The following is a 26,233-nucleotide window of genomic DNA, read 5'->3' on the forward strand; positions in this document are numbered from 1 at the left end:
CCATTTGGTGATTCTTTGACTTCCTCTACACTTTCATCTGTTACTTCTGTGTGTAGTTGTTCTCCTCACAATCAGCCATTGCTGCTCATAATTAACTATAAGTTATAATTTAGAGAAATGGAAAGCTGTTATAAGACACGAGATAGCCAAGCTTGGCAAGTGAGTAATATCCTTCACTTCCTAATTCTAAGTCTGTGTGTTCTGACCTGCAATGTTTCTCAGTTCATTTGCAGAATAAAGTTTATGGGCTTCATTACTGCTATTTTTGTCTTGCTCAGAGACCTGTTTTCTCTTATTTCTGGAACTGGGACTGTGTTTCATTTGGTTCAACCTGATTGAAATTTGAATATAAGAGAAGCCTAATTTCATAATCATTACCCAAGAGGCTCACAGACAAAGGATAAGAGAGAAGTGAAGGTATTCAAGAGAGAATATCCAACATTGTCTTTCCTCGTTTCCCAATAATAAACAAATGGATTATGCCTAAATTTTACAGAAGGAAATCAGTCTTCAGCCACTATTCTTCAACTGCATATATGTAAATGGTAAATGAATATAGAAAGCATTTCACTATATTGTGTTTTTTGATTGTTTCTTAGAAAAGTTAAGTTTTGGGGCCAAGCAACCATTTAAGAATGATTAAAATATATATTTTTAAAATATCTATGCACTGAAATTATCTGCATAATTTAATTGAAACTATAACAATACTGTGATATGATGAACTGAAGTTCAAGCTCTGGAAAGGATTACAGAAGTTTTCTTAAAAGTTTAATCAATAAGGAGTACGAAGACCTTCACTGAAGCATCTTCCTTGTTTCTGTGACATTTCACCCAAGGAAGTTGAGTCTGCAAAAATGAAAGTTGAAATTGTTAAAGCTACTGAGAACTCTGTAAATAAGGGGAAATCCATCAACTTCAGGAGAGAAGAGCTAAAACTCTAATTACATGAGGTTTCATTGTAGCTTTTATGTAGGTGGTTTTTTTTATTGTAGAGACAATAATGCAATATGATAATTTTGGATCAAAATTCATTAAAAAAGGGTATTTTTAATGTAACAGCTAGGTGCTGATGCTGAACCCACACTTCCTTTCTTCAGGTACCTCTATTTATTTTGAGTTTTCAATCTTAGAACTGAAGCCTATTAAAAATTCAAAACTTTGGCTCAATGTATGAATGGTTGGAGGAGGACACTGTATTAAAATCAGATTATCTTTCTTCTCAAAATACCTATGGGGAAAAGAAATCAGTATTTGTTCCGGAAACTAAGTAAGACACAGCAGCTGCATCTAGACTTGACCTCAAACCAAGAAAAACTTCCATGATTAGTGCCAGTTTCACTTTCAGTGTGAAGACTTATAGTGAAACCCAGAAGGTGAAAACCCACAAATAAAACTGCTCCAAAAGGGTATTTATTACCTCCTACAGAAGTGAAATAAAGATTTTCATAAAATCTGAGATACTGTTTCTGTTTGTTTTAGAAATCGATTAGCAGTGAAGTCAGCATCAAGCAATGACAATTTAGCACCTAGACCTTACGAATGGTCAGGAAGAAAATGCTGACCTAGAAGTCCAGAGAGCGTGGGTCCTAGATCTTGCTCTGTCTGAGAGTTCACAAAATTGGGGACAAATCAGTGTTCTTTCATTGCCCCAGTGTCCTCACTTTGTTTTTAAAGAAAGATTTAGATTAAATGAGACTTTACATTCTTGAATCTCTAATGATTTAGCTGCATGATTATGTGAAAGTTATTTAATGACTCAAGTTATCTATTAAATGATGGACATACTATGCCTCTGTTTAATTCAAAGGAATATTGTGATAACAAGAAATAATATACCAAAAAAGAATTTTGAAAAGTTGAAAGGAAGTTAAGAATATGTTTTTATGGCCTTTATAATTTATTTAATATAAAACATGAAATTTCACATGAGGAAGTCAGAAAGTGTCTGAGAAATCTTGGTGATGGTGGCAGGAAATAGTGAAAAGAAACAATAGTTGAGCAAGTGAGCCCACAATGACTGACAAAAGGGAATTAGAAAGCACATGACGTGAAGTTCTTTTCTAAGCCTATTCTTTTGTGATATTACTAGCTTGAGATTTTAATAGTAAGGACAGCGACTGTCATGATACTTTTAAAAGTCTGTTAGGGAACTGCATTCACTATCTTGTAATAACTTTTCATGAAAAAGAATATGAATATGAGTATGCGTGTATATATATATGCCTGACAGGGACATTGTGCTATACACCAGAAATTTACACATTGTAACTGACTATACTTCAAAAGAAAAAAAAAAATCTGTTAAGTGAAGGAGATAATATCCTAACTTGGATTTCACTCAACAGTGATTCAGGAAACATTAATTGAGCTCCTTTTTCATAATTTAGTACTTTCTGGAGTTTTTACTCTCTAAAACTTCATATAAAAGTTTATAGGAAAAATGAGTTTCTTGTATGATTTTTTAAAAATCATAACCTGTTTTGGTTGAATTCAGAAATACTAAAATGGTAATAAATACTAGGGTTGCAAAGGTGGAAGGATACATGTGGAAACCAATTGAAATTAATTATTTTAACTTAGTGACATGATGTTATTAATACAGAAAGAAACTACAGGACGGTGGCCCTGATGTCAAGGAGATATTTGATTTTTAACAGCGCTTAGTTCCTACTCAGATGCAATGCGGTGATCTTTAACAACCCTGAAGAGGGACCATACTTGGTATAGCTCTAGATATAAGGAGTTCAAGGAGTGTTTTGAAGATGGTGCTATTCAAAAGGCAGTGTTATTGGCTAAGTTCAGTAAGTCCTCCTGTATTTATGGACATTCAGTAACTTCATCACTTCATTGATCAAAGACTCTACAGAGGAAAAAAAAGACAATTATTTTAACTAAGTCACTCTGAGAATGAGAAAGCTGACACAAAATGCTGACTTTTCACTGTGGTTTAGAGTATTTGATAAGGAGAAAAAAATGGCATGATTTAAATTCAAAGAGGGTCAAGGCTCATGTAACGCTTCTGGGGCCTCTGTATCGTCAGTGTCTGAGGATTATCTTGAGAAAACCAGAAAGCAGAGTTTTCTCTCTGTAGCCTGAAGTTGTTAAAGCAGTTACGGGTTGTCTTATCTGTCTGGGAGGAAGGTTACATCCTCTGTAAGCCCTACTGGGAGAAAATACATTGCCTAGATTTTACACCCAACAAATATTTAGTGTTTAAAACATATAATATTTGTGATTACATATATTGTTTAAAATACAGGCTAAGGATTTAAGCCTTCTGGAGTTGAATGCTACCTGTATCACTTACTAGCTATGTGGCATTGTGAGATAATTATCTAAGCTTTCCACTTACTTGTATAATAAGAATAATAATAATTGAGTACTTAATACATGTCAGGCACTATTCTAAGTGTTTAATGTATATGAACTCATTTGTCCTCAGGACAATGCAATGTGGTAAAAATTATTATTATCCTCATTTCATGAAAGGGAGTTTCAAAATTTAAGCAAGTTGCCACAGCTGACAGATAGATGACCTGGAATTTGACCCACAAAGCCTGATCTACTTTTACCCTTATAATGTACTACTTCTTAAGATACTGAAATAGTAATAGTTTTTACTTTATGGAACACGAGGACTAAATGAAACAATGTATGTATAGCACTAAGTTTTGGGGTCAGCACAGAGTGAATTTTCAGGACTGTAATATAAGGTATTATCACTTGTGTGTCCAATACATCCTAGGACTAGTACAAGCATCTAGTTTAATCCTCACAAAACCTTTATGTTATCATTTAAATGTACAAGCTACAAAGAAATAAGGTGCCTTGATGGGAACAAGATAATGAATGTCAGAACCAGGATTTGAATTACGTGTCCTGATTCCATGGCGAATACTCTTTCTTCTACATCATTCTCTTTCCTATGTTCCATGGTACGATATTCTAGTAATGTAGTTATTGGCAACAAAATGATATGTGTCACTAGGATGTGTCTTCTTCATGATAGAAGTATGGTTATGCGTGAATGTATATTTATGAAGGTGATTTATTATTAATTAGAATTGCAATCTTTTTTGGGTATTAATATTCAATAATTATATAGGAATCTGTGAGAATTCTTAAGTCTTTTTATTAGGGTGAAGTAGATCTAAGATATTGTTTTTTTAAATATCATTTAAATTATTTAGCATCAATATACTGATTGACTACAGAAATGTTTGAAATAGAGAATTCATAAGCTAAGAAATCAAAAGGGGGACTTATGAACCAAGATGGGTCAATTGGCCCATTGTGAGATGTTAATCAAAGCCTGCATGGATTGTCACTTCTTCAAATTGTACTCACGATTGCAATCCTTTAGCCTCTGGAATTTGAAAGTCGGTTTCTGCCAATCCGATCCACGGGGATACCAAATCGCCTTTTTGGATTATCTACTACTTTCCTAAAAACGAACCAAAAATAACATTTTTAAGCTAAATTCCAAGTCATCAATCGTCACTTTCACACTTTTAATTCATATAGATCTAGCGGCTTTCTACCGGGGTTGAAATAACCGTGAGAGCTTTCATTCATTGGCACCCGCTCTGTGTTAGACACTAGCTCATATCTTTTCAGCGTCTGTTGAAGTAGGTCTGACTACCTCTGTTTTCTTCTAAGGATACCAAAGCTTAGAGAAATTAAATAACTTATCCAATATCAAGTCGCCTAGGTGAAAAGCCAGGTCTTACCGGCATACCAACTTGCTGAGTGTTTCGTTTGGGTAAGTCCTTTTCCCTTTTTAAGATTTTGGTGTATTCCTCTGTTAACTGAGGAAGGTTACACTAGGTCAGTGGTTTTCCCAACCCCTTTCTCAGAATGGTTCTTCTTTGGAAGGGCGGTGGTGGGGGAGGGAAGCACTGATGCCAAGACTGAGTGTGGACTAAGTGGGCCTCTCGCGTCTTCGCTCAGATTTTACCCAGAGGAGCTTCGTCTGTCTGTGATGGTCTACGTTTGTTATACAAGCTCTGCGTCAAATATTGCTTGGGAAAAAATATTTCATTATTAAAATAAAGTTTAAAAAATTCCTTCAGGAGGCCTTACGCTTTGTATATTCCATAAATTATTTCTTTCAAAAGAAACATTTTAGCTTGATTTGTGGTTGTCATCACTTGGTGCTAAGAAATTTAGCAGGAAAGGTCCCAGAACTTTGAGTGCATAATGTTCACTGACCTTGGAATTAAAAGAAGTTATCAGTCGTCTTAGTAAAGATAGAAACTGAAAGAAGCTAAAAAGCCTGTGTTAGTGACTTGTCTCACAGCTGATGGCAGTTGACTTACAGATTTGTTAGGCTATTTATTGGTATAATATACATGCAAAAAGAGGATAAATATTTTATAACTGAATATTATTATATATGTACAGATTACAAGCACAATAAGGACCCAAAATCAAGCACAGAACACTACCAGCAGTTAAATACTTCTGGAATAGGAAAGAGTCTTAAAGGTTATTCTCCCACCAAATATTAGAATTTCTGCTTCAATTTTTGACCAGCTCATCACTTGAAAATCTCAGTGACGAAGGGCTAATCACCTTATAAGACAACCTTAGTCAATATTCAACAGCTTAAATAGTTAAACAAGGTTTGTTTCAGAACATTTTCAGCAGCTTCTTTAGTTTTTTCTACTTACTTCTTTTATATTGTCAATATATACTACATGATTTAAACACTAAAAATGAATGAAAACTACAATATCTATGATTTTTTTATAGTATCATTTACTATGTAACTACTATGTATAAATTTCCTTTTGTGGTCATCTTGGGATCAATACGTCAGAAATAGTCTTTGCTTTCAAAAACCTGTAAGTAAGTACTGTAATATTGGCAATGATTTTATAAAAATAGTAGAAGGAAAAATCCTCTCATTTTTCTTGATGCCAGGTTTTTAACTTAAGGCAAAATTTTTCAATTTTTCTCATATCACTATTAGGTAAATAATTTATTTTAAAAACTCTGAAAAGAATAAAGAACAATGAAAATGAGAGGTTTTTATTACTGTATCTTGCATATAGAAAGTTTTGTAAATGTTGTTTAATTCTAATTAAAACAATTAATTTGAAGCCAATTAATATTTATCTAATGCTTTCAATATGCTAAGTACTGTACTTAGTGCTGTGTATAGAAGGATGATAAAAAATAGGCATTGAACCTGATGGGGAGCTTACCCTCAAGTGATATTATAGAAATAGAGTCATATTATTTTTTTTTAATATAATGTAGCCTTCTTTTCTGCTGATTCACATCGGTCTTCCTTTCTAGGTTGGCCCTTAGTTTTGCTAGTCAGTGCAGATAGCATTGTATACATGATCTTATAAGACTGTCTCTTAGACAGCAGTTTGATTAACAGGGGAAAATTTGGGGAAAAAATACTTAGTACTTATCCTTAACCTATCCATATTCTACTCTTCAAATTTCTGAAAAACACACCCTCTTAAGTGGTGCCTATTGTTTGCACTTCTGGATTTCATGATAAATTAACTACATATTTTTCAATTTGATAATCAACTGGGAAATATCTGTAAAATTAGCCCAAAATTAATTGTCAAGAGAAATAGGAAACCATGCACATGAATTGTGCTTTAGGTCTTCTGATGTAATTATAAATAACGACTGTTGAAAAAATGTCTTCTTTATATTTTTAAATTATTTTTATTCACATAAGTAAATTTATAGACTCTTTACTTAAGCAGTTGTTTTCCTGTGGTCACAGTAATGGTCCCCCCCCACCTCTGCTGCTGTAAAGGATGTCTGTGTCACAATCCACAGAATCTGTAAATATGTCACCTTGCTTAGCAAAAGGGACTTTGCAGATGGGATTAATACAAACCTTGAGATGAGAAGATTATCCAAGATTATCTGGAAGGCCCTGCCTAGTCCTTAGAAGTGGAGGACGACTGAAGAAGAGTGGGTCAGAGAGCTGCAGTCTGAGAACTTAACCCACCAGGTTGCTGGTCTGGAAGGTGCAGGAAAGAGCCACAAACCAAGGAACGCTGTGGCCTCTGGTTGTTCTCAAAAGAAAATGAGGACCTCTGTCCTATAACCAAAAGGAACGGAATTCTGCCAACAACTTAAATGAGCAGGAAATAAATTCTCTCCTAGAGCCTCCAAGACGGGGCACAGCCCACCAACCCCCTGACTTCCTCTGTGCCTTGCTGGTAGACCAGCTGAAAGAGAGAGCCCAGAGCAGCACACAGAGGAGCCTTAGGGGCCACCCACTGGTTGGCAATCAGTCATGTCAGTGTTGGCCAGAACGATATGTGGTGACCGGTGAGGATATACTGGACTTCTGACCTACACAACTGTAAGATAATCAGTTTGTGTTGTTGTCAGTCCAGAAGTTTGTGATAATTTATTACCATAGCAATAAAAAAATACATATATATATTTGTATGATTTAGGGCTGATGTTTAAGTGTAATGTAGCTAATACCCCCCCCCCCCCAAATTAAACTGATGGGATTTTTATTCCTTGAAACCTTAAATTCCTTCACGGACTACTCCCATTATAAGTCTAGGGAAGGGGTAAGGTGGAAGCTGCCTGAGGATGGAGAATAGTGCTCAAGGAAAGTCCCAGACAAACAGGAAGAGGAAGTGAGAAACCAGCCCTTCCAGATGTTTAAAGGACTGGTGAGAAGAGGAAGGACTTGGTAGCTGGGAAAAAAGTCGTGCCCCATATGTGAGCTGACCTCCCAAAGCATCTGCAGAATGGAGGGCGCCACAAAAAATAATCCTTTCACTTTTTTAAAGAGGAGGGTGATAGTCCCATACATCATTATAAATTAGAACAGAATATTTATTGGTCCATACTACCAATGTATTTTTTTCAAAAGTGACTGTAAAATAAATGAAAATAACATTTTTTTCATTACTACAATTAATCTACTTTTCCTGCTCAAGTAAATGAGAGGGAGCTGTGGTATGGTGAAAAACAAAACTAACCCCTTCTTTTTTCTTCCTTCTTCCCTGATTCCCTGTTCTTTCCTTTCCTTTTTTTCCCCCAGATTTGATAAAAAAAAGTATTAGAAACCAGGAGATGGTTGACTTTGATTCTATTTATTTCTCCTACTTATCAAAAAACAACAATAGCTCAGTAAGTTAAATACTTTTTATATAGTTTCCATCTATTCAGAAGCCAAATGGCAAAACAGTATTTAACATTTCTTGCTGATACGAAACGTATGTAACAGTAATATATTCTACAACACATACCCTGACACAGTATGTAAAACATAAATGTTAACATAGAAAAATACTCTTAAGACCAAGAGGGAAAACTGTACTTTCTGACTATCTAGTCCCTCTTGTGACAAAATAACGGTATAACACGGCTTACATAATGTATCCATTTAAAACAATCCACCTTTTCCTTTCTACAACATTCTGAAAGTAGTTTAAGGATACAGAATGTCTATCAAAGTAATATAAGGAAGATGGATGATTGTAAATATAACTTTGAACTTCACGCTAAAATATAGACTTCTTGAGCCAAATAAGATTTTCTTTCAAATTTATATTCTTTGATAATTCAGTTTCTAAAGGTGTTTGACAATCTAAAAAACTATCAGAAAACTTGGATTTAAACTTTTTGTATAGAATCACCTCACACAGACAAGAGTCTATAAATTTATCTGTGTGCAGTTGAAAAAATAAAATGAACATCCCTATTGGTAGCACCAAGTTAAGAAATAAAGTATCACCAGTGCTTTAGAAGTCCTCAGTGTTCCTCCTCCCAAATTGACTCCCTCTCATGGCTTAGTCCCAGATGTAATCTGTAAGATGAATTTTGATCCAATAGCTCCCTTGGTTTTTCTTTATAATCCTTATGTATTCTTGGTTAGTTTAGATGATCCTAGAATTTTATTTGGAAGAAGTTATGTGTGAATTCTTTGACTTTTTTTCAGCAAATATTATGTGTTTTGAGATTTGTCCATGTTGACATGTGTAGATGCAGTTCTTTTATTTTATTTATGTTGTAAAGTAATTCACTGTGTGAACATACAATGACTCATTACTGTGTTTTACTGTGAAAGGGAATTTGAGGCATTTCCTTTTTGTTATTATTCTTACGTACTGTTCAGCTAAAACATTTCTTACACATGTCTGTAATGCACGTTTAAGGATTCCTCTCTGGTATACTTTTAGAAGTAAGTTGCTCACTCTGCCTATAATTCATTTTATTACCTAGTGCCAGACTCTTTTCCAAAGTTGTTATATCCATTTACACATCCAGAGCAGTGTGTGACAGTTCTTATTGTTTCAAATCTATGCTAACTTGTGCATTGTGGGCCTTTAATTTTGCCAGACTAATGCATTTGTTATTGTATCTCATTGTGGTCTTAGTTTGCTCTCTACAAATACTAATGAAGTTGCACATCTTTTCCTTCGATTATTGGCCACTTAGGTTTCTGCTTTTGGAAGTACCTGTTTAAGTCTGTTGTCTGTTTTTCTATTGGTTTGTTTTTCTTTTAAATATTGATTTGTAGGAGTGTTTCTTATACTCTGAGTATTAGACTTTGTCAGTTATAAGCAAATATATTTTCCCATTTATGGTTAATCTTTTTTATTGTGTCTTTTATGAAAATCTTTAATGTTGTCTTAAAATTTATCAACATTTTTACTTTTTGTTTATTAAATCATCTCTATAATGTTATAAAAATATTCTTTCATGTTGTCCTAAAATCTTTTTGAAGTTTTGCCTCTCACATTTACATTTTTAATCCTTTTGAAGTTATTTTTTATTTATGGGGTGACATAGTGGTCATGTTCCTTTCTTCCATTTTTCTCTATATCTGTAGCTAATTATTCATAAATTTTAGATTCAGCTTGTCAAGTTTCATGGAAAATCCTTTCACAATTTTACCTGGAATTGTATTGAAGTTAAGGTATAAATAAATTTGGAGAAAATTGAAATCTTTATAATACTGAACCCTGCCATCCAAGATCAGTTATTAAGTTATCTTTAATGTTTTCTTATTTTTTTTTATAATTTTCTCCATAAAGATCTGTAATTTTTTGGATTTGTTGTTTTTTTAAGTGATATCACAGGCATTCAGAAATAAACCAGGAGCACTGGAATCAAATAATGAGATTGAAAGGATTTACTGTAAAGTACCCAGGCATGCTTGATTTGGAAACTACTGCAGGGTTTTTGGATTAGGCAGAAAGGATTTTCATTTGCTTGGCTCATGAACCTCTTTGAGAGTCTAATGACACTTGAAAGTTCTATCCAGCAAATGAATTTACACAAAAAATGTCTTCTAGAATTTTCTTTTTGGGGGAGTGTGTAATGTACATTTCAAAGTCCATATAGAGAATCAAGTATTACCCCTTTTGGGAGAAAGTTTTAAACCTTCATATACGAGTTAGGGTAGAGGGGAAAAAGTAAAGCAACTGTGTCTTTCTGTGAAGTTGAGATGGGGTGGAAAGAGGCAAGCAGTAGAGAGTAGTTATTGGGAGAAATGGCCCGAGATCAATGCTCAAGGCATTTCCTAGAGCACAGCCAGGCTTTTCAAATATGAGGAAGAAAACATGGAAATAGGGCACCACACTCTGAATCCTTGTTCTGTGGTTTCCACTCTGAAATGAAACCCATTTTTGAACTTCTTCCTTTGGGAGTTAACAATTAAAACTGGAAAAGAAATAGCAATGGTGAGATACCTAGGATGGCCTTGGTCTGGGGCATGGCTTCCTGATGAATTAGAGAGGTGAAGTGCTAGGATTTTTAACCTTTAATCTTTGGCCCTGTCATCGAGAAGGGCAATTGTATCTGACAAATTAAAGCTGGAATTGTTATTCTCAACTTTAGCCTGAACTTTTATGTCTGGCTTCGGATAGAAACACATATATCATTTGTATAGTTTTTCCAAAACGATTTCTTTAATGCATGCATTCTAAGAGAATCTCACTGTTACTGACCTTGGACAAGTGCCTTATTCACACATAACTTTAATTTCTTTACATAAGCAGCTTATTTAAGTGGAAAGTCGTTGGTGTTCAAGCTAGGTTATCTCAGGGTTATTATTTTATATCTGTGAAAGTATACCGATAAAATGAGGATAATATTTTCTTAGGGCATTATAGGGATTAAAAAAATTGTACCAGAATGTTAAAATGGGGTTCTTTCTATCTCAGCTTTTGGCTGTGGCCCAGAAAAGCTGAGGGGCAAAAAGAAAAAAAAAAGAGAGAGAGTAGTCTTTCCTCTTGGATTCCAAAGTGAGGTGCTAGACTTTTGCAGTATTTGTAAAGGAGTTTGCTACAAATCGTTTTTCCCAACTTTAATCCACTAAAAAATGATATTGAATAGATACAGAAGGAGGATTTCTCTGGAGCAAGTTATTGAAGAACAGTGACAGTTTCCCTCTTCTTTTGATAGAGAAAGAGTTTCAAGAAAAGCTTGACATATACCCACTGAAGCCGGGTAGACCCCATAGAACAGACTGTGAAATCTAAAGCACAGAGTGAGGAGATGGGTTACACAAGAACAACTTTCCTTTCAGTGACCAGAGTCAAGGATGTGGGTTTTCTGGGGAGCAGATAAAGAGCAAGCATGTGGGTAGAGCTGGTCTAGGTTAACCATAAAAGGCAGCTTCCCCGAAGGGCTGCCTGCCTGGGGTTATGGGTGAGGTGACCTCAGCAGGATGCTGGTGGTGGTGTCAGATGAAGAAGCTGAGAGGGTAGGGTGACAATGAGGAGGAACACTGACCTGCACGAAGAGAAGCATTGCTGGAGGCAAGGGTATTTATGTCAGTGTTCTCAGCCGGGGTTATACAATGACCCCACAAAAACAGCCCATGGTAAGTTGTCAGCTTTGAGCATTTCCTGAGGCCAGAGAGCATACAAATCAGGTCATGGTGGTATCAGTCATGCACGACTTTTCTTTACCTCTCTGCACCTCCATCCCCAGTGCCTGGGGAGACAGAAGGCAGCTTACTGCGGCTGGGAAGGGGTGAGGAGAACCTGACCGCAAACCGCTTTCCACTGCAGCTTTCCAGCTTGAAAAGGAGAAACTTTTATAATATTCAGAGTTTAGTCTAGGACTATGAATGGTTATTTTAATTACTTAAATATAGTTATTTTTCTAATAAAAATGAGGGGCCAGATATTTGTTATTTCAATGTGACCTGCAGAGCCATAGTACCTGCCTTTGTTTTTACCCAAGAGATAGGAAACAGCTAGCACTGAATGTGTTTGAATGCATGTGGGTGGGAGATAAAACTGCTTTTCTGATTATGTCCTATGGAGTCCTCCTCTTTCAATTAAGTAGTTATAACAACAATGATATGGATACAAGTGTTTATTGACCTGATTCTGTAGAATGTGTGTAACTGTGCTGAGTATCTTCTGTCTGCTCACCAGATATATTCTTTGCCCTTTCTCATTCTACTTTCAGTCCAGAAAACTAACCTGTCTGAATCCCAGAGAAGTTCCTGTGCTCCCTGTCTTTGGTTTGGGGCAGGCAGTGAGCAGCTTTGGCAGGAGAGACCGGAAGGAGAGAGGAAGTGAAAATCAGAATAATTTTCCCCTCACTCCTTCCTTGCAAGATCACTTCCTCTTAACCAAAGGTCAGGGCTTCTCCAAGGCATCTGACTCTTCAGGCCAGAGTCCTGGGTTGCTGCTCCATCCATTGTGATTTGTCTCTACTCAGCCTTTTGAAAATAGCCTTGCTGTGTCTAACCATCCTTGTATTCTCCTGTTTCAAATATGCTACCTGTTTCCTGCAGGAACCCAGACTGACACAATAGTATTACTGTTTTGCTGACCTCAAGATATTAATGGGAGAATTAAAACAATAGGAGTTGTGAAAATGTTTCTAGCAATTAAATTCAAATATAAAGTATTATACTATTGTTAATGTTTTACAAGGCATTTTCAGTATTGTGTGAAGTGAGGGAAACCATCCTTTAGAAGAATTCCACGCAAATCATCAACATTTTCTAATTAAAAGGTTTTTTCAAAGAGTAGATAATATTTTGCCAGGAATATTGTCACAGCTGCTTCTTTTTATTTGCATAAACTGAATGTTCACTAACTTCAGGCTTTCAGCAAGTGAACTGAATGAAGAAAATATTTTGGATTTCAAAGAATGATTGAGCTAACTTTGTGTTGAGAGTTAAAGTAATTCTCACATCCAATTGAAAATGAAGCTAGGGTCATGTTTAGATGAAAAAAATGTTGAATATAATTTAAAATGGGAAACAATAGATGGCTGTCTGCTTCATTTCAATATGATCTGATATTGACTTTTCCCTGTTTAACTTTTTAAATATTTCTTTTCTTTTTTTATTTTTCCCCTAGCTGTTCTTTCATTCTTATATTTCCATGTCTTATAGACCTTTTTAAAAGCAGAGTTTAAAATTTTTCTTTTCTGAAAACTTTATAGTATGTTAAACTAAAACAATTCATTTCTTATGGTTGAGACAGAGTTTTAAAACCCAGGACCATGTCCCAATGTAATTCAGAGATCCATAAACATGGATGGGAAATGTTACATCTTCAGTTTCATTATCCTCTATTGAAATATAGCATTTTCTTCAGTTATGAATGCAGAAAACAAGTCACAATAGTATTGGCAGTAAGTAGACCCATGCCACAATTAGAAATCACAGATACATTCAGATCACATTTTTGTCATTATGGATACTTTGAAATTGTTTTTATGTTCTGCATTATTTGAAATTATCATTCTTTTTTAGAAACATCTCAGATCTTATTTTATGCCTAAATAAAGAAGCATATATGTTGTCGTATTACAAAGTGATTTTTTTAAGTCTTTTGATAATTCTGTTTCTATATATTGGTAACCTTTAAATTTACGACTTTTGTTCATTTAAAAACAACATTCTGAGAAGGGGTTCATGGGTTTCACCAAAGTGCCAAAGTGGCCCATGACACAAATAAAGCTTATGAATTCCTGGATTAAGAGATGGGTGAGATCTTTGAGCTACAGTGTAGAAAATGAATCTCAGATCTATAATCTTGTCTTGGTGAGTATAAGAAAATAGAAAATGCATGTCTGAGAAGCAGAAAAATTGATGACATATACTTGAACAGCACAGTTGTTTATACGCAACAAAGAAAGTGTTTTGTATACATTCATGCTAGTAAGGTAACAAGATAATTCCCAGCCTTGTGAAGAATTCAAAAACAAGTAAGGAAGAAATAAAGCTATCTGGACTAAAGGACCAAAGCTATTATCTCATGTAATGTAATCAAAGAACAGCAAATAACTTTATGTACAGCTCTCCTAAGCAAAATTATTATAATTTTTATGAACCTTTTTTTTATAAAATAGTTGCAAAACTCTAAACTGTATATTCTTGCTACAAAATATGCAAAAACATTCATTTTAATCCTGTGACTTTATTACATATATTTAAATGATGCTCAAATAATCTTTGTAACAGACAATAGAAAAATTTAACATTTAATTTTGTTTGAGTTAGCATTATACTTTGAAAGAAATCTAAAATTATTTTTCAGTTAAAACTCAAGAACGTGTATAGAAATCCATTATGCAGTAGCTATTACTTACCTCCCATTGTTTTCCAACTCTTTAATATACAAATTTAATATTTACTTTAAGACCAAGAACAAGAATTGTAATAAAAAGTGAATCCTGAAGAAAAATTTCATAGGAAGTATCCTTGGAATCTAGTTTGAAGGAGTAAAACATCAACTATGGAAAATAAAAATATAAAAAACTTGTACATAAATTGTAAGTAAAAAGAAAATTATTAATTTGTATATGTCACTCTAAATAAATTCTAAATAAAACAATCCTGACATTGAAGGTCACCTCTCTCATTAAGCCATAGAGTACAAAGGAGCAGTCTCTGTGTTCTGATCTAATGGCACTCATGAAGCAAAATATAGAGTATAGATTAGGGGAAATCCTCAATTTTTCAAGCCCCTGGGCAAACATCTATGCAAAGGAAAAATAAAAAAATAAGCTCTCTTTAATACTTCCAACCTTCTGAAAATAGTTGAAGGTAAAGGAAAAGAGAGAAAAAGGGAAAAGAAAACTGATACTTTTTGACCTCTGAAGATCATCAATTACTCTACTTAAATTCTTTCTTTCTTTATACGACACTGGATGGGACCATCACAGTTTGGTTCCAGAGACACTGACTAGGGTTATAGAGGTTTTGTACTGCATAGTCCAGAGGTGACAACCTGAATGATCGCTGAATACAGCATCCCTGTGTGGTCCCAACTGTCCTTCCCAATTTCACTTCTTGTCCTGCTTCACCTGATACTGAGCCCACATCATGCTATTTAGTCCTCCCAAGAACATGCCCTGAATATTTGAGCCTCTAAGCCATCACTTACATGACTGCCTTTTAACAGAATAATTGTTCTTACCCAATTAACTTTTCAAACATGGTACTAGTTATTCGGGCCAAAAATGTTGTTATTGCTGAATTTGACAAATCAACTTTTTTCATCAATTCTGGAACATTATTGAAAAAATGCCTGGGGGTGGGTATAGCTCAGTGGAACAGTGGGTCCTTAGTATGCACAAGGTCCTGGGTTCAACCCCCAGTACCTTCACTAAAAAATCTGCATAATTAAAAAAATAGTGATTCTGTTCTTTTTCTCCCCACTAAACTCTAATTAGATTAAATTGTATGTTATAATTTCCCATTCTATTATCCATATTTTTGTGATATATTCTGAGTCATTTTCTCAGTGTTATCATATGATAAATGTATTTACTCTTCTGCCAGATCTGCTTTGTGGTTTATCTCACTGTTTAATTTTATTTCTTTAATTTGTTATGAAGCATTTCAGACACGGACCAAAATAGGATAGAATAACTGACTCTTACGTGTGCATCATTCTAAATTAACAATTACTGATTATGGCAGGTCTTGCTTAATTTATTCCACTCCCACTCCTGCGTTATTTTGAAGCAAATCCTAGAAAAATACCTTCAACTAAATATTTAAATGACAATAAATCTAACTTTAATGTAACTCATCTACAGAATGAGTGGATGAGGTAGAAATTCCCCTTTATAGAATTATTCTAAGCTAATAAATGAAGAAAGAATGATAGAATATCTCTATTTTGTAAACCCTAATGAAATGATGGCTCTAGACAATGATCATTAATTTCTGGTGATCATATTTAACAGTAAACAGTATTTTAAAATTAAATAATAATTTAAAATTAAACATATTTATTTACTAAGTATAGTTGATTTTTAATATTGTGTTAGTTTTAGGTGTACAGCTTCACATTCTTTTCCATTATTACAAGATATTGAATATAGTTCCATGTGCTGTACAGTAAATCCTTGTTGTTTATCTATTTTATACATAGAAGTGAGTATCTATTAATTCCATACTCCTAATTTATCCCTCCACCCACCTTGGTAACTATAACTTTGTTTTCTATGTCTGTGAGTCTGTTTCTGTTTTGTAAATAAGCTCAGTTGTATTTTAAAAAAAAATTTTTGTTTTTAAAGTTGTTTGTATTTTTTTTGGAGTGGGGAGGTAATTTATGTGTTTATTTTTAGAGGAGGTACAGGGGCTCAAACCCAGGACCTTGTGAATGCTAAGTTTGCGCTCTACCACTTGAGCTATACCCATTTATATTTTTTTTGATTCCACATATAATGATATGTAGTATTTGTCTTTCTCTGCCTGACCTACTTCAAAAAGTAAACATATTTAAAAGTAAACAATCGTTACTTAAAATCATCAAGTAGCCACAGTTCACCATTGCCTCATATATGTTAATTTTAAAACATATCATTGTTTGAACTAGGACCTCCCCCCCAAAGTATGATTGGTTAATAAATCCCTTAAACCTATTTAATCTCTTGGATCCCCTTCCCCCTACATCTCTTCTTGGACTTTTTTTTTTTTTTTTTTTCAGTTCTGTTTTATAGGTAGTATTGAGTTCTTCCATCAGGGGGCATGTAATGACTTGCTATTTTTCCTCTTGTGATGCTAGCAGAAATTGATGATCACTGTCTAGAACCATCATTTCATTAGAGATTGCCAAATAGACATTCTAATACTATCATTCCTTCTTCATTTACTAGCTGAAATAATTCTTTAAAGAGGAATTTCTACCTCATCTACTAATTCTATCATTTCTCTCTTTTTTATTGAAGTATAGTCAGTTTACAATGTTGTGTCAATTCCTGGTGTACAGCATAATATTTCAGTCATACCTATATACACATACTCATTTTCATATTCTTTTTCATTATAGGTTACTACAAGATATTGAATGTAGTTCTCTGCATTTTCCTTTGATATATATTGTTGCTCTCTTTCATTTTTAATTTATATGTTTTTCTTATATAATTAGTCCATTCTTTTATTGTCAATCTTTCTAAAGCTCTTTGTTTTTACTTGTGTCACTTAAATGCATAAAAGTTGAATTTTTCTTTATCAGCCAATTTGAAAATAAGTGTTAATTCCATTTACATTTATTGATATGATCAATATTTTTTGAATTCATCATATTTTAAAGGTTATATTTATACATGATTCTTTCACATATAGTTTTTCACTGTCTTATTTTATGTTGCTCTCTTTTTTATAGGAAAATTTTTATTTTTATTCTTACGGTTATTTTTTGTATTCATATTTTATATAAAAAACTTGGTCACCTTTCTTTTCAGTTTTTGTCTTTTATTTTTTTAGTAAAAGATTCACTAAACTTAGTTTGTAATCTTTTCTTTTCCTTCTTCTCCATGTCCCCAAGCAACTATCTGTGGTAATAATATCCCTTTATTCCCAGTTAATAGCCACGAAACAATCAAAAACTCATTCAAATTTTTATAAGCTCTCACTATTGTCCCTGAATTGTTTGATAATTTGCTGTATCTATATTGTCAGACTGTATACCTATAACACTGGGAGCTCTTTTTTTTTTTTTTTTTTTGCAACTATCATTTGAATTTAATTCTAAAGTTATGCTCAAACCAATTCTTATGATAATATTTCTCCAGTCATTTTGATTGTCTGAAGAAATTCGTCTAAGTAGCTTACTCAGGAAGTGCTCATGAGAACAATATTCTCTAATTTTTGCTTGTTTATAATAGTTTATTTTTAGCCTTTATATGTGAAAATCTATTCAAGTGCATATTAAATGCTTGCCAATTTCCCTTTATTTCTTGAAAGCTGAACTATTTTCGAACTATATCTTCTAGTGTAGTCTCTCTTTATAACACTTCCTAATGAAACTATGATGAAACTTCAATGTAGTTTATATATATTTATGATATTTATGCAATACAATTTGGTGTATATGCTTATATGCTATTATGAATTCATGTATACATATTTACATTAACATTTATATGTTGATTTTCAAATTATTTAGTAGACTATGTTGCAAGGCTCAAGTTTAGTAGACTACGTTGCAAGTAATATTTATTAGAAGGCATAATATTTTCTTCACTTATATTTGGGATTTCCATGGACTTCTTTATAAATTGCCTTTAAACATATCTCTTCTTGCATTATGTTATAATTTATTATAAGTATTTCCATGTTTTTTATTGGTATATGATTTCTTTGAGGGGCAAAGACTATTTTTCGACTCTGTACAACATAACCCACCACAGTGCCTAAAACACAGTGGAACACGTTTGAATTTGTTCAAATAAACGAGGGTCTGAATTTCAAGATACAGGTGTGGGATTTGTTTCAAGTACAGGTAGGATAAATTACAGTCCCAAAGTGATGATTTTATTTCCTGTTGTAGCTTTAAGACCCTTTCAGAACAGAAGTCTAGCAAATTGCATCCTGTATGCTAAGAAACATGGAACAGAGTAAAGTCATGGACCAGGGATAAGCACGGCAAGTTCTGGAGCTACCCGTAACAAGGCGCAACTCAAGCAGTGATGTGGAGACGAGTGCATGAAGAAATTAAGTGCTGGATTATGAAATTCTTCACAGAATTTCCTTAAGGAGTTTGCTTTTGTCTTGTAAGTAATGGGAACATTTCCTGAACAGATTTTTGTGTGAGTTGATCCCCTGGCAGCAAAGTAAAGGATACACTGGTGATAAAGGGGCGGGCAGGGGGGTGGAAGCAGAGATGAGGAAAGACTGGAGAAAGAAGACATGTGGAAAGGATGATTTAGACCAGAATTCGGACAGCCTTAAAGTGAAAGATATTTCACATATAAAACAAATAAGAGTAAGAGAATTTTGTGAACACTGGAATGTTTAAGGTGAGCTAAAGGAATCCCAGTAAATTCCCCAAATTCCAGACTATGGTCAGTGGGTGGTCTTTTGTGCTCGTGCTGATATGAAATGTACAGCACGAGGAACAGATATTGAGGGGATAGGAAATGAATTCAGTTTGAATGACTGCTTTAAACAACTGACAGTCAATGATTAAAGTAATGAAAGTTAATGACTCTAACTCAGTTATAATGGTTAACAGTTTACAACACACTCATTTGATTTTTTTATGGAGGCAAGTAATTATCCCCATTTTACACACAAATAAGCTGAGGATCACAGAGGATAGGATTCTTATACAAATCACATGGCTAGAAATGATCAGAAATTTGACTTAAACACATGTGTTCTGACTCCAGGTTCTGAGAGCTCTTCACTACTTCTTAGTATAGGGGAGTGGCCTTACTCACATCATTTGGAAAGCTTTGTATCATGGGTAAAAATAAAAATGGTATTCTGGTTATTTCTATTAACTAAAAAACTCAGTTGACCAGAACATTTATGTCAGAGCACACATGTTCCCCCCTGCCAAATGCTGTTATGTCTTATAGCAACTATTTCATATCTGCACGCAGCAGAATCTCCCTCAGAAAACATTAGGACAAACATATTAACACATACCGTGGCAGTCATTTTGACCCCTAAACAGCTACTTCCAAGATATGATGCCATGAAACTCAGAATTAGCTAACACACTTTTAAATCTGTTTACCTACCAGGGTTTCATTGAATTTTCTTTTTTTTTTAGCTTTATTTTTTATTGAAGTATAGTCAGTTTACAACGTTGTGTCAATTTCTTGTGTATAGCATAATGTTTCAGTCATATGTATGCATACATGTATTCCTTTTCATATGCTTTTTCATTACAGATTACTACAAGATATTGAATTTAGTTCCCTGTGCTATACAGAAGAAACTTGTTGTTTATCTATTTTATATATAGTAGTTAGTAACATTTCTGAACCCAGAGTGGAAGAGATAGAAAATGTTCCTTCTCCAAGAGGTCTCTTACCTCTGTTTACCTTTGTGATCCACAGAGCCAGCTGAGAGTCTGTCCAGGGGAGAACCGAAACCAGAGAAGCTTCTTTTCTTCTTTGTTTCAATCACATCATTCTCCAGAGACACAAGTTCATCAAGAAGTAAGAGTTTTGCTGCCAGATCAGTGGCTGATTTCTCTTCCCTGACTGTGGGTGGTGACTGAACACCCGTGACTCCAGAATCAAAGGCCTAGCGGGCGGGAAGGGTGATCCCGTTCATTAAGAGAAAGAAAATCTGTACGATCAACTACATTTGGCTTTTGCTATTTTTGGCTGACATGCCTATCATGACACTTGACTTCTCATGGAGTTATGCTCCAGAGGGAAAGACTTTGGGAGACAAAAACACATAGAGATGAAGTATATCCAGAGGAAATTAAAAGAAAACAAAACACACACACACACACACACACACACACACACACACACAAAGAAAAAAAAAAAGCATGTACTCCAGGCCTGCCTCTCCAATTTAGTACATTAACTAATCTGTCTTGCAGATTCTTTCCCAGTAACAGCTGCCTCCTTCGTTATCACTCCCGTAGCACTGTACCTACACTTCTTGCATCACTGACTGCATTCATTACATTTTCCCTTGTATTAGATCGGCTGCAATGTAATTGTATTGCGTATCAGATTGTGACTAACTTGAGGGCAAAGACTATGTCTAATTAGTCTCTATCCAATGCCTCTCCCAATATTTTGCTCATAGTTAGCACTTGTAAATTCCTGATGAATATTTGTTGAATAAATTCTGAAAAATATCTAACCTCATGCTATTTTCTTTTTGCCACTCATTCATTCCTTATTGATTAAAGCCACTAAATCCAGCGAGGAGGCTCTACATTACACCCAAGAGATATAATAATGAGCAAAATCCAGTCTCTGCCCTAAGGGAGCTTAGCATCTCTACCCAAGTGATTTATTCTTATTTTTTTATTGAAGTGTAGTCGATTTACAGTGCTAGTTTCAACAATTCAGTTATACATTTACATACATACATATATTTTCAGTATCTTTTCTTTTATGGCTCATTACAAAAAATTAAATACAGTTCCCTGTGCTATACAGTAGATTGTTGTGGTTTATCTATTTTGTATATAGTAATGTGTATCTGTTAATCCCAAACTCCTAATCTATCACTACGCCCCCTGTCTCCCTTGGTAGCCACACTTTGTTTTCTATGTCTGTGAGTCTAATTTTGGTTTGTAAATCAAATTTGGGTTTTTGGGTCTTTTTTTTTTTTTTTGGATTCCTACATATAAGTGACATCATATGATATTGGTCTTTCTCTGTCTGACTTAGTTCATTTACTATTATACTCTCTAGGTCCATCCATGTTGCTGCAAATGACATTATTTTATTCTTTTTTTACGACTGAGTAGTGTTCCATTGTATAAATATACCACATCTTCTTTAGCCATCATCTTGTCAATGGACATTTAAGTTGTATCCACATCTTGCCTATTGTAAATCATGCTGTTGTGAACATTAGGGTGCATGTGTCTTTTTGAATCATATTTTTCTCAGGATATATGCCCCGCAGTGGGATTGCAGGAGCATATGGAAAGTCTACTTTAAGATTTTTAAGGAATCTCCATATTGTCCTTCCTAGTGGCCGCACCAGTTTACATTCCCACCAACAGTGTAGGAGGGTTCCTTTTTCTCCACACCATCTGCAATACTTATTATTTGTAAACTTTTTAATGATGGCCATTCTGTCCACCCACATGATTTATTAACAACTATTTGTGAGTGTCTGTGATAAGGCAAAGCTAGCCCAATGATTTTATTGTTCCATGTCAAATTTCTTGTTTATTTATTTATTTACACATATTGCCACTTGACATGTCATTCAAGTCATAAAAATGTAGGTGTACAGTTTGTGAGCCTGTCTTTTCCTTTCTTAGGACCAATCAGAGCATTTTAAAAAATGCTCCTATTAACGATCTGGAGTTATTCTATAGTCCAGGAGATGTGACTTCTTTCCCAGGAGCCTGTGAATGTTCCTCTGTGGGTAGAAACGTTAACCACAGGGTTCTTTTCTTCCCTTTTCCTCTTTGGTCACATTCTTGTCAGACTCGGTTTTGGTAAGAGTCTTCACTTCCTTTTTTCTGTTTAAATTATTTATTTCATTCTCTTTCTATTCTGTTCCTTTTTTCCCCCCCAATAAAATGAAAGACTAGCACTTTCGTAGCCTTTTCATCATCTGCTCAAACAGTTCTTGTTCGGAACACTTAGAGTTGGCCTCAAAGTTCTTGAGACTTAAAGTTAGTGAGCTTCCTCTTTCCTAAACCAACCAAATCTGTACCAAGTCTGGCCAGTTCTTCCTGGAAAACCCCTCTTGCCCTGCTCTTTCTGATTCACATCGATAATGATTTATATCAGACCCTCTTAACTGATTAGTGTACACTCGCCATCACCTTATAACTTATTTATCTCCTCTCTCACTGTCTTTTCTAATCTATCCTGAATGCTGCCATGAAGTTATCCCCAACCATTACTTTCATCAGATAAAGAGAAAATAAAAATCTCTATAGCAATTTGTTATTTACAGTGCAAAGTCCACAATATGGTTCCAAACTCCTCTGAAAATCCCAGCTTCTGTCACTTCCCCATATAAGGTTGGCAACAAGAAACTGAAGAGGGGAAGGACGCTATGATCACGAAAAAGAAACTCTGAAGAGCAACAGACAAAACTTCAAAGGGCAAAGGTACAAGATCTTTTCTTATCTCTCAGAGTTTCCTCCAAAAAAATGTGTTCATTCTTCCAACTGACATACATACAAAGTAGATATTTTTTTCTTTTTAAAGATATTCTTAATCCTCAGCAAAAAATGCCACAAAACTTGTATAAAATTCATCCTTCAGTAAAATGCATTTCAGACTCCCACTTTATGTTACTTAAGAAGTACAAAGAATGTATGTTTCTACTGAGATCCAATGAGCCAAGTTAACTTTTCTCTGGGTGGAGATGTCCTAACAATTCATTTCCTTTGTAGTTTAGTCTTGGCAGCAAGAAAACATTTGTACAGTGATAAAATTTTGGCCAAACTACTCAAATGTTGACATATAAACAAATTCAAACTTTACAGAAAAGCACTTCATCTTTATGCAACTGACTTAATTATAAATATGGCTGAAATGATAATGAATTTTCTCTTATCGTTTTTGGTTTATGGAATACAAATCTTTGTTATTACTTCTAGTTTTTTTTCATTTTAACATTCAGATACCTGGCTTTTTCTGAATCCACAGTGAGAACAAGACATAGAAAGAAATGTCTATTTTCTTTATTTTGTATTATCAAGGCATCTCCCTAGTTGTCAATGGCACCTGTTTCTAACAGTGATAAACATGGCTAATGTTTATAAGAAATATATGGTCCTTTAAGCTAGTTTCCATTACCTTTGTCGTGACATCCACTGAGAGCACTTTTCCTGAGCTCCAGAGAATCACCGTCAAAGCCAGGATAGAATGTGCACTTGCCAATCTCCAGTCCAGCATCTAAGGGGCACATGCATCAGGGTTCACATTTACTAGTTTGGCATACATACAAAGGTAGAAAACAAAAACTATAAAGCTTGCTATAGGCAGGTGATAAACTAAATTATTCAGCTTCTATGTGCTGGAGTGCACCTTGGGAAAACTTAAATTACGTTTAATAGAAGATGTCAATCTTCCAGAATGAATTCTATCAAGGTTTCATTTTCATGGAAACCTAGACTCAGGTTGTAAAGCCAAAATCATAATTTAATTCAAAGTAACCCACAGCCGAGAAATCTAGTTTGTGTAACTTTATTCTTTGACTGTCTAATCCACAGATCACAAAGTCATGTACCTAAGGGAAATGTGTTAGATTGGCTAGGTATGAGAGTCTGAGGCCTGGTAGGGTCTATGGCGAACAAGAGAAAATGTGCCATGTTTAAAAGTAATTAAATTCAAAATTTCAAAAAACACCACAGATCCAGTAGGATAATATCTTTATGTCCTTGCAGTATGTTAGGATTTCTTGAGCAAGACTCAAAAGGTGGATCTCATAGAAAACATTTAAAAATTTCATTATATCAAAATCAAAAAATTCTGCATGATAAGATATAATAAATTACAACAAAAACAAATTACAGGTGGAATATATTTTCAACAGATATAGAAAAGAAAGATTAGCATTTGGAACATCTAAGTAACTCTGATAAGTAAAATTTTAAAAAGAGACACACAAGTAAGCAAAAATGGGCCAAAATTTATAAGAAGACATATATCTGAAAGTTCAGTCTCATTGCTTATAGTAGTAAAAACTGAATTAGTACAACCAACCCAATCAATCCATTACCTTGCTCAAGAGGAAATGGATTTATCAACTGACGTATATTCATACTGTGGACTTAAAGCAAGCAATTTAAATATATGTGTATCTACTCCAAACAAATGACCTAAATATTATGTGTACTTATATGAATGGATTTTTAAGGAAACAGATTTGAGGGGAAATAAGAAGTTCCAGAAAAATCCATATGGCATGCTACCATTTACCTAAATTGGAAATAACACAAAGCAATTTCATTTATTTTGAAATCTATACATATAATTAAAATATAAACCAACGGAACTTGATTAATCACTATGATTGCTTCTGGGGAGAGTGGGAAGTAAATAAGATTATGGAAGAAACATAAGGGACTCAGGTTTTATCTATGTACATATTTTAAAGCCAACATGTCAAAAGATTACGTTTGTCAATTCTGTGTAGTAAGTGCAAAGGTGTCTCATTTCTGCACTTAGGAATTTTTGTACTAATAAAACACTATAAATCCAACTAAAGCTTATCTACGATCTGGATCAGGCCTGCTGGTGGCCAGTCTGACCACTGGTTACAGTGGGAAGCCTTGCTCTGCTGGGAGGAGATCACGGGGTGTCCACTACAACAGAGTGGGCTTGACTTCCCCACTTAGTACGTGGCACTTAGAACTCCCTCAAGCCATCCTTTTTGAATGAGAAGTCTCAGTAAACTTTTATTTCCTTAAAAATAGAAGCATTTGGAAATCTGCAGAGCGCGAAGAGAAAGGAATGCCAAGAGCAAACTGAAAAACTGGATCTGAGACTCATTTTTGCCTTAGTAATTGTCTGACCTTGGGTGTGGGTCATTTAACATAAACTTCATTTTCCGTGTTAGTAAAGTGAGGAGTAATTCTCACCTCAGAGGAGCTTTAAGAGGATTGACTTGATTCATGCATAACCTTTTCATCCTGTTTAGTATTTGTAATAATGTGTAGGTGAAAGAACATTTATGAGATGTTACTGAATATTTCTTTGGTAACTACATTTTCTTTGGTGTGACCCAAGGTTTTCTTTTATGACATTTCCTTAAAATATTGTTACTATGAAATCTCAGTGTAGATTTTAGTAATAAATGTATCCTCTGTAATACAGACAAATAAGTGTTCTATGTTGATAGAGTAGAATCTTATTAACCACGCATACTAAGACTTAACATGGCAATAAAGTATTTTAGCATTATCTATATTATTTACTTATCAAATAAAATCTTAATTTTCATGTAATGTAGTCTAAACTAGTTCTTCATTATGTCACCAATTACTCTATTTTGGAATCTAGTCACATAATGTTGGTCACTAGCTGCTTCTCTGTATTCAACACTTTCTGGAAGGGAGCAGGAAATTCTTTGTGTTCTCTTTCTGACAAATTGATATTTGATATTTGAGTTTTTTGGTGAGTATCAAAAAACAATTAATCATGATTATTTCTCTAAATTGAGACAGTAGAAAAATAACAAGAACAAATGTATCAGTTATCTGGTAAAAATACCAACCCCAAACTGCATTATTTATTCCTTTAAAAAGACCAGCCTTGGAACATATTTTTTCCTTCTGATTTTGCTGATGTCTCTGACTTTTCTCCACAAAAGGGAAGATATATTAAA

At 34.3% G+C, this 26,233-nt stretch overlaps 1 protein-coding gene and 1 long non-coding RNA gene across 2 annotated transcripts; one reads left to right on the plus strand and one right to left on the minus strand.

Moving 5' to 3' along the window:
• Nucleotides 1–634: 634 nt before the first annotated feature.
• On the minus strand, nt 635–26,026 carry OSTN (osteocrin). The gene is made up of 4 exons (XM_010959257.3): nt 23,701–26,026; nt 20,268–20,482; nt 4,351–4,447; nt 635–849 (listed from the first exon to the last, which is right to left on the minus strand). Exons 1-3 carry the CDS (start codon nt 23,797–23,799, stop codon nt 4,363–4,365), a joined length of 399 nt encoding a protein of 132 aa, XP_010957559.1. The 5' UTR covers nt 23,800–26,026; the 3' UTR covers nt 635–849; nt 4,351–4,362.
• On the plus strand, nt 11,610–23,648 carry LOC123618112 (uncharacterized). The gene is made up of 3 exons (XR_006726484.2): nt 11,610–11,839; nt 18,774–18,996; nt 20,293–23,648. It is a non-coding gene; the product is annotated as an uncharacterized LOC123618112 (long non-coding RNA).
• Nucleotides 26,027–26,233: the final 207 nt, after the last annotated feature.

The sequence above is a fragment of the Camelus bactrianus genome, chromosome 1 (assembly GCF_048773025.1).
Source record: "Camelus bactrianus isolate YW-2024 breed Bactrian camel chromosome 1, ASM4877302v1, whole genome shotgun sequence".
Lineage (NCBI taxonomy): Eukaryota > Metazoa > Chordata > Mammalia > Artiodactyla > Camelidae > Camelus > Camelus bactrianus.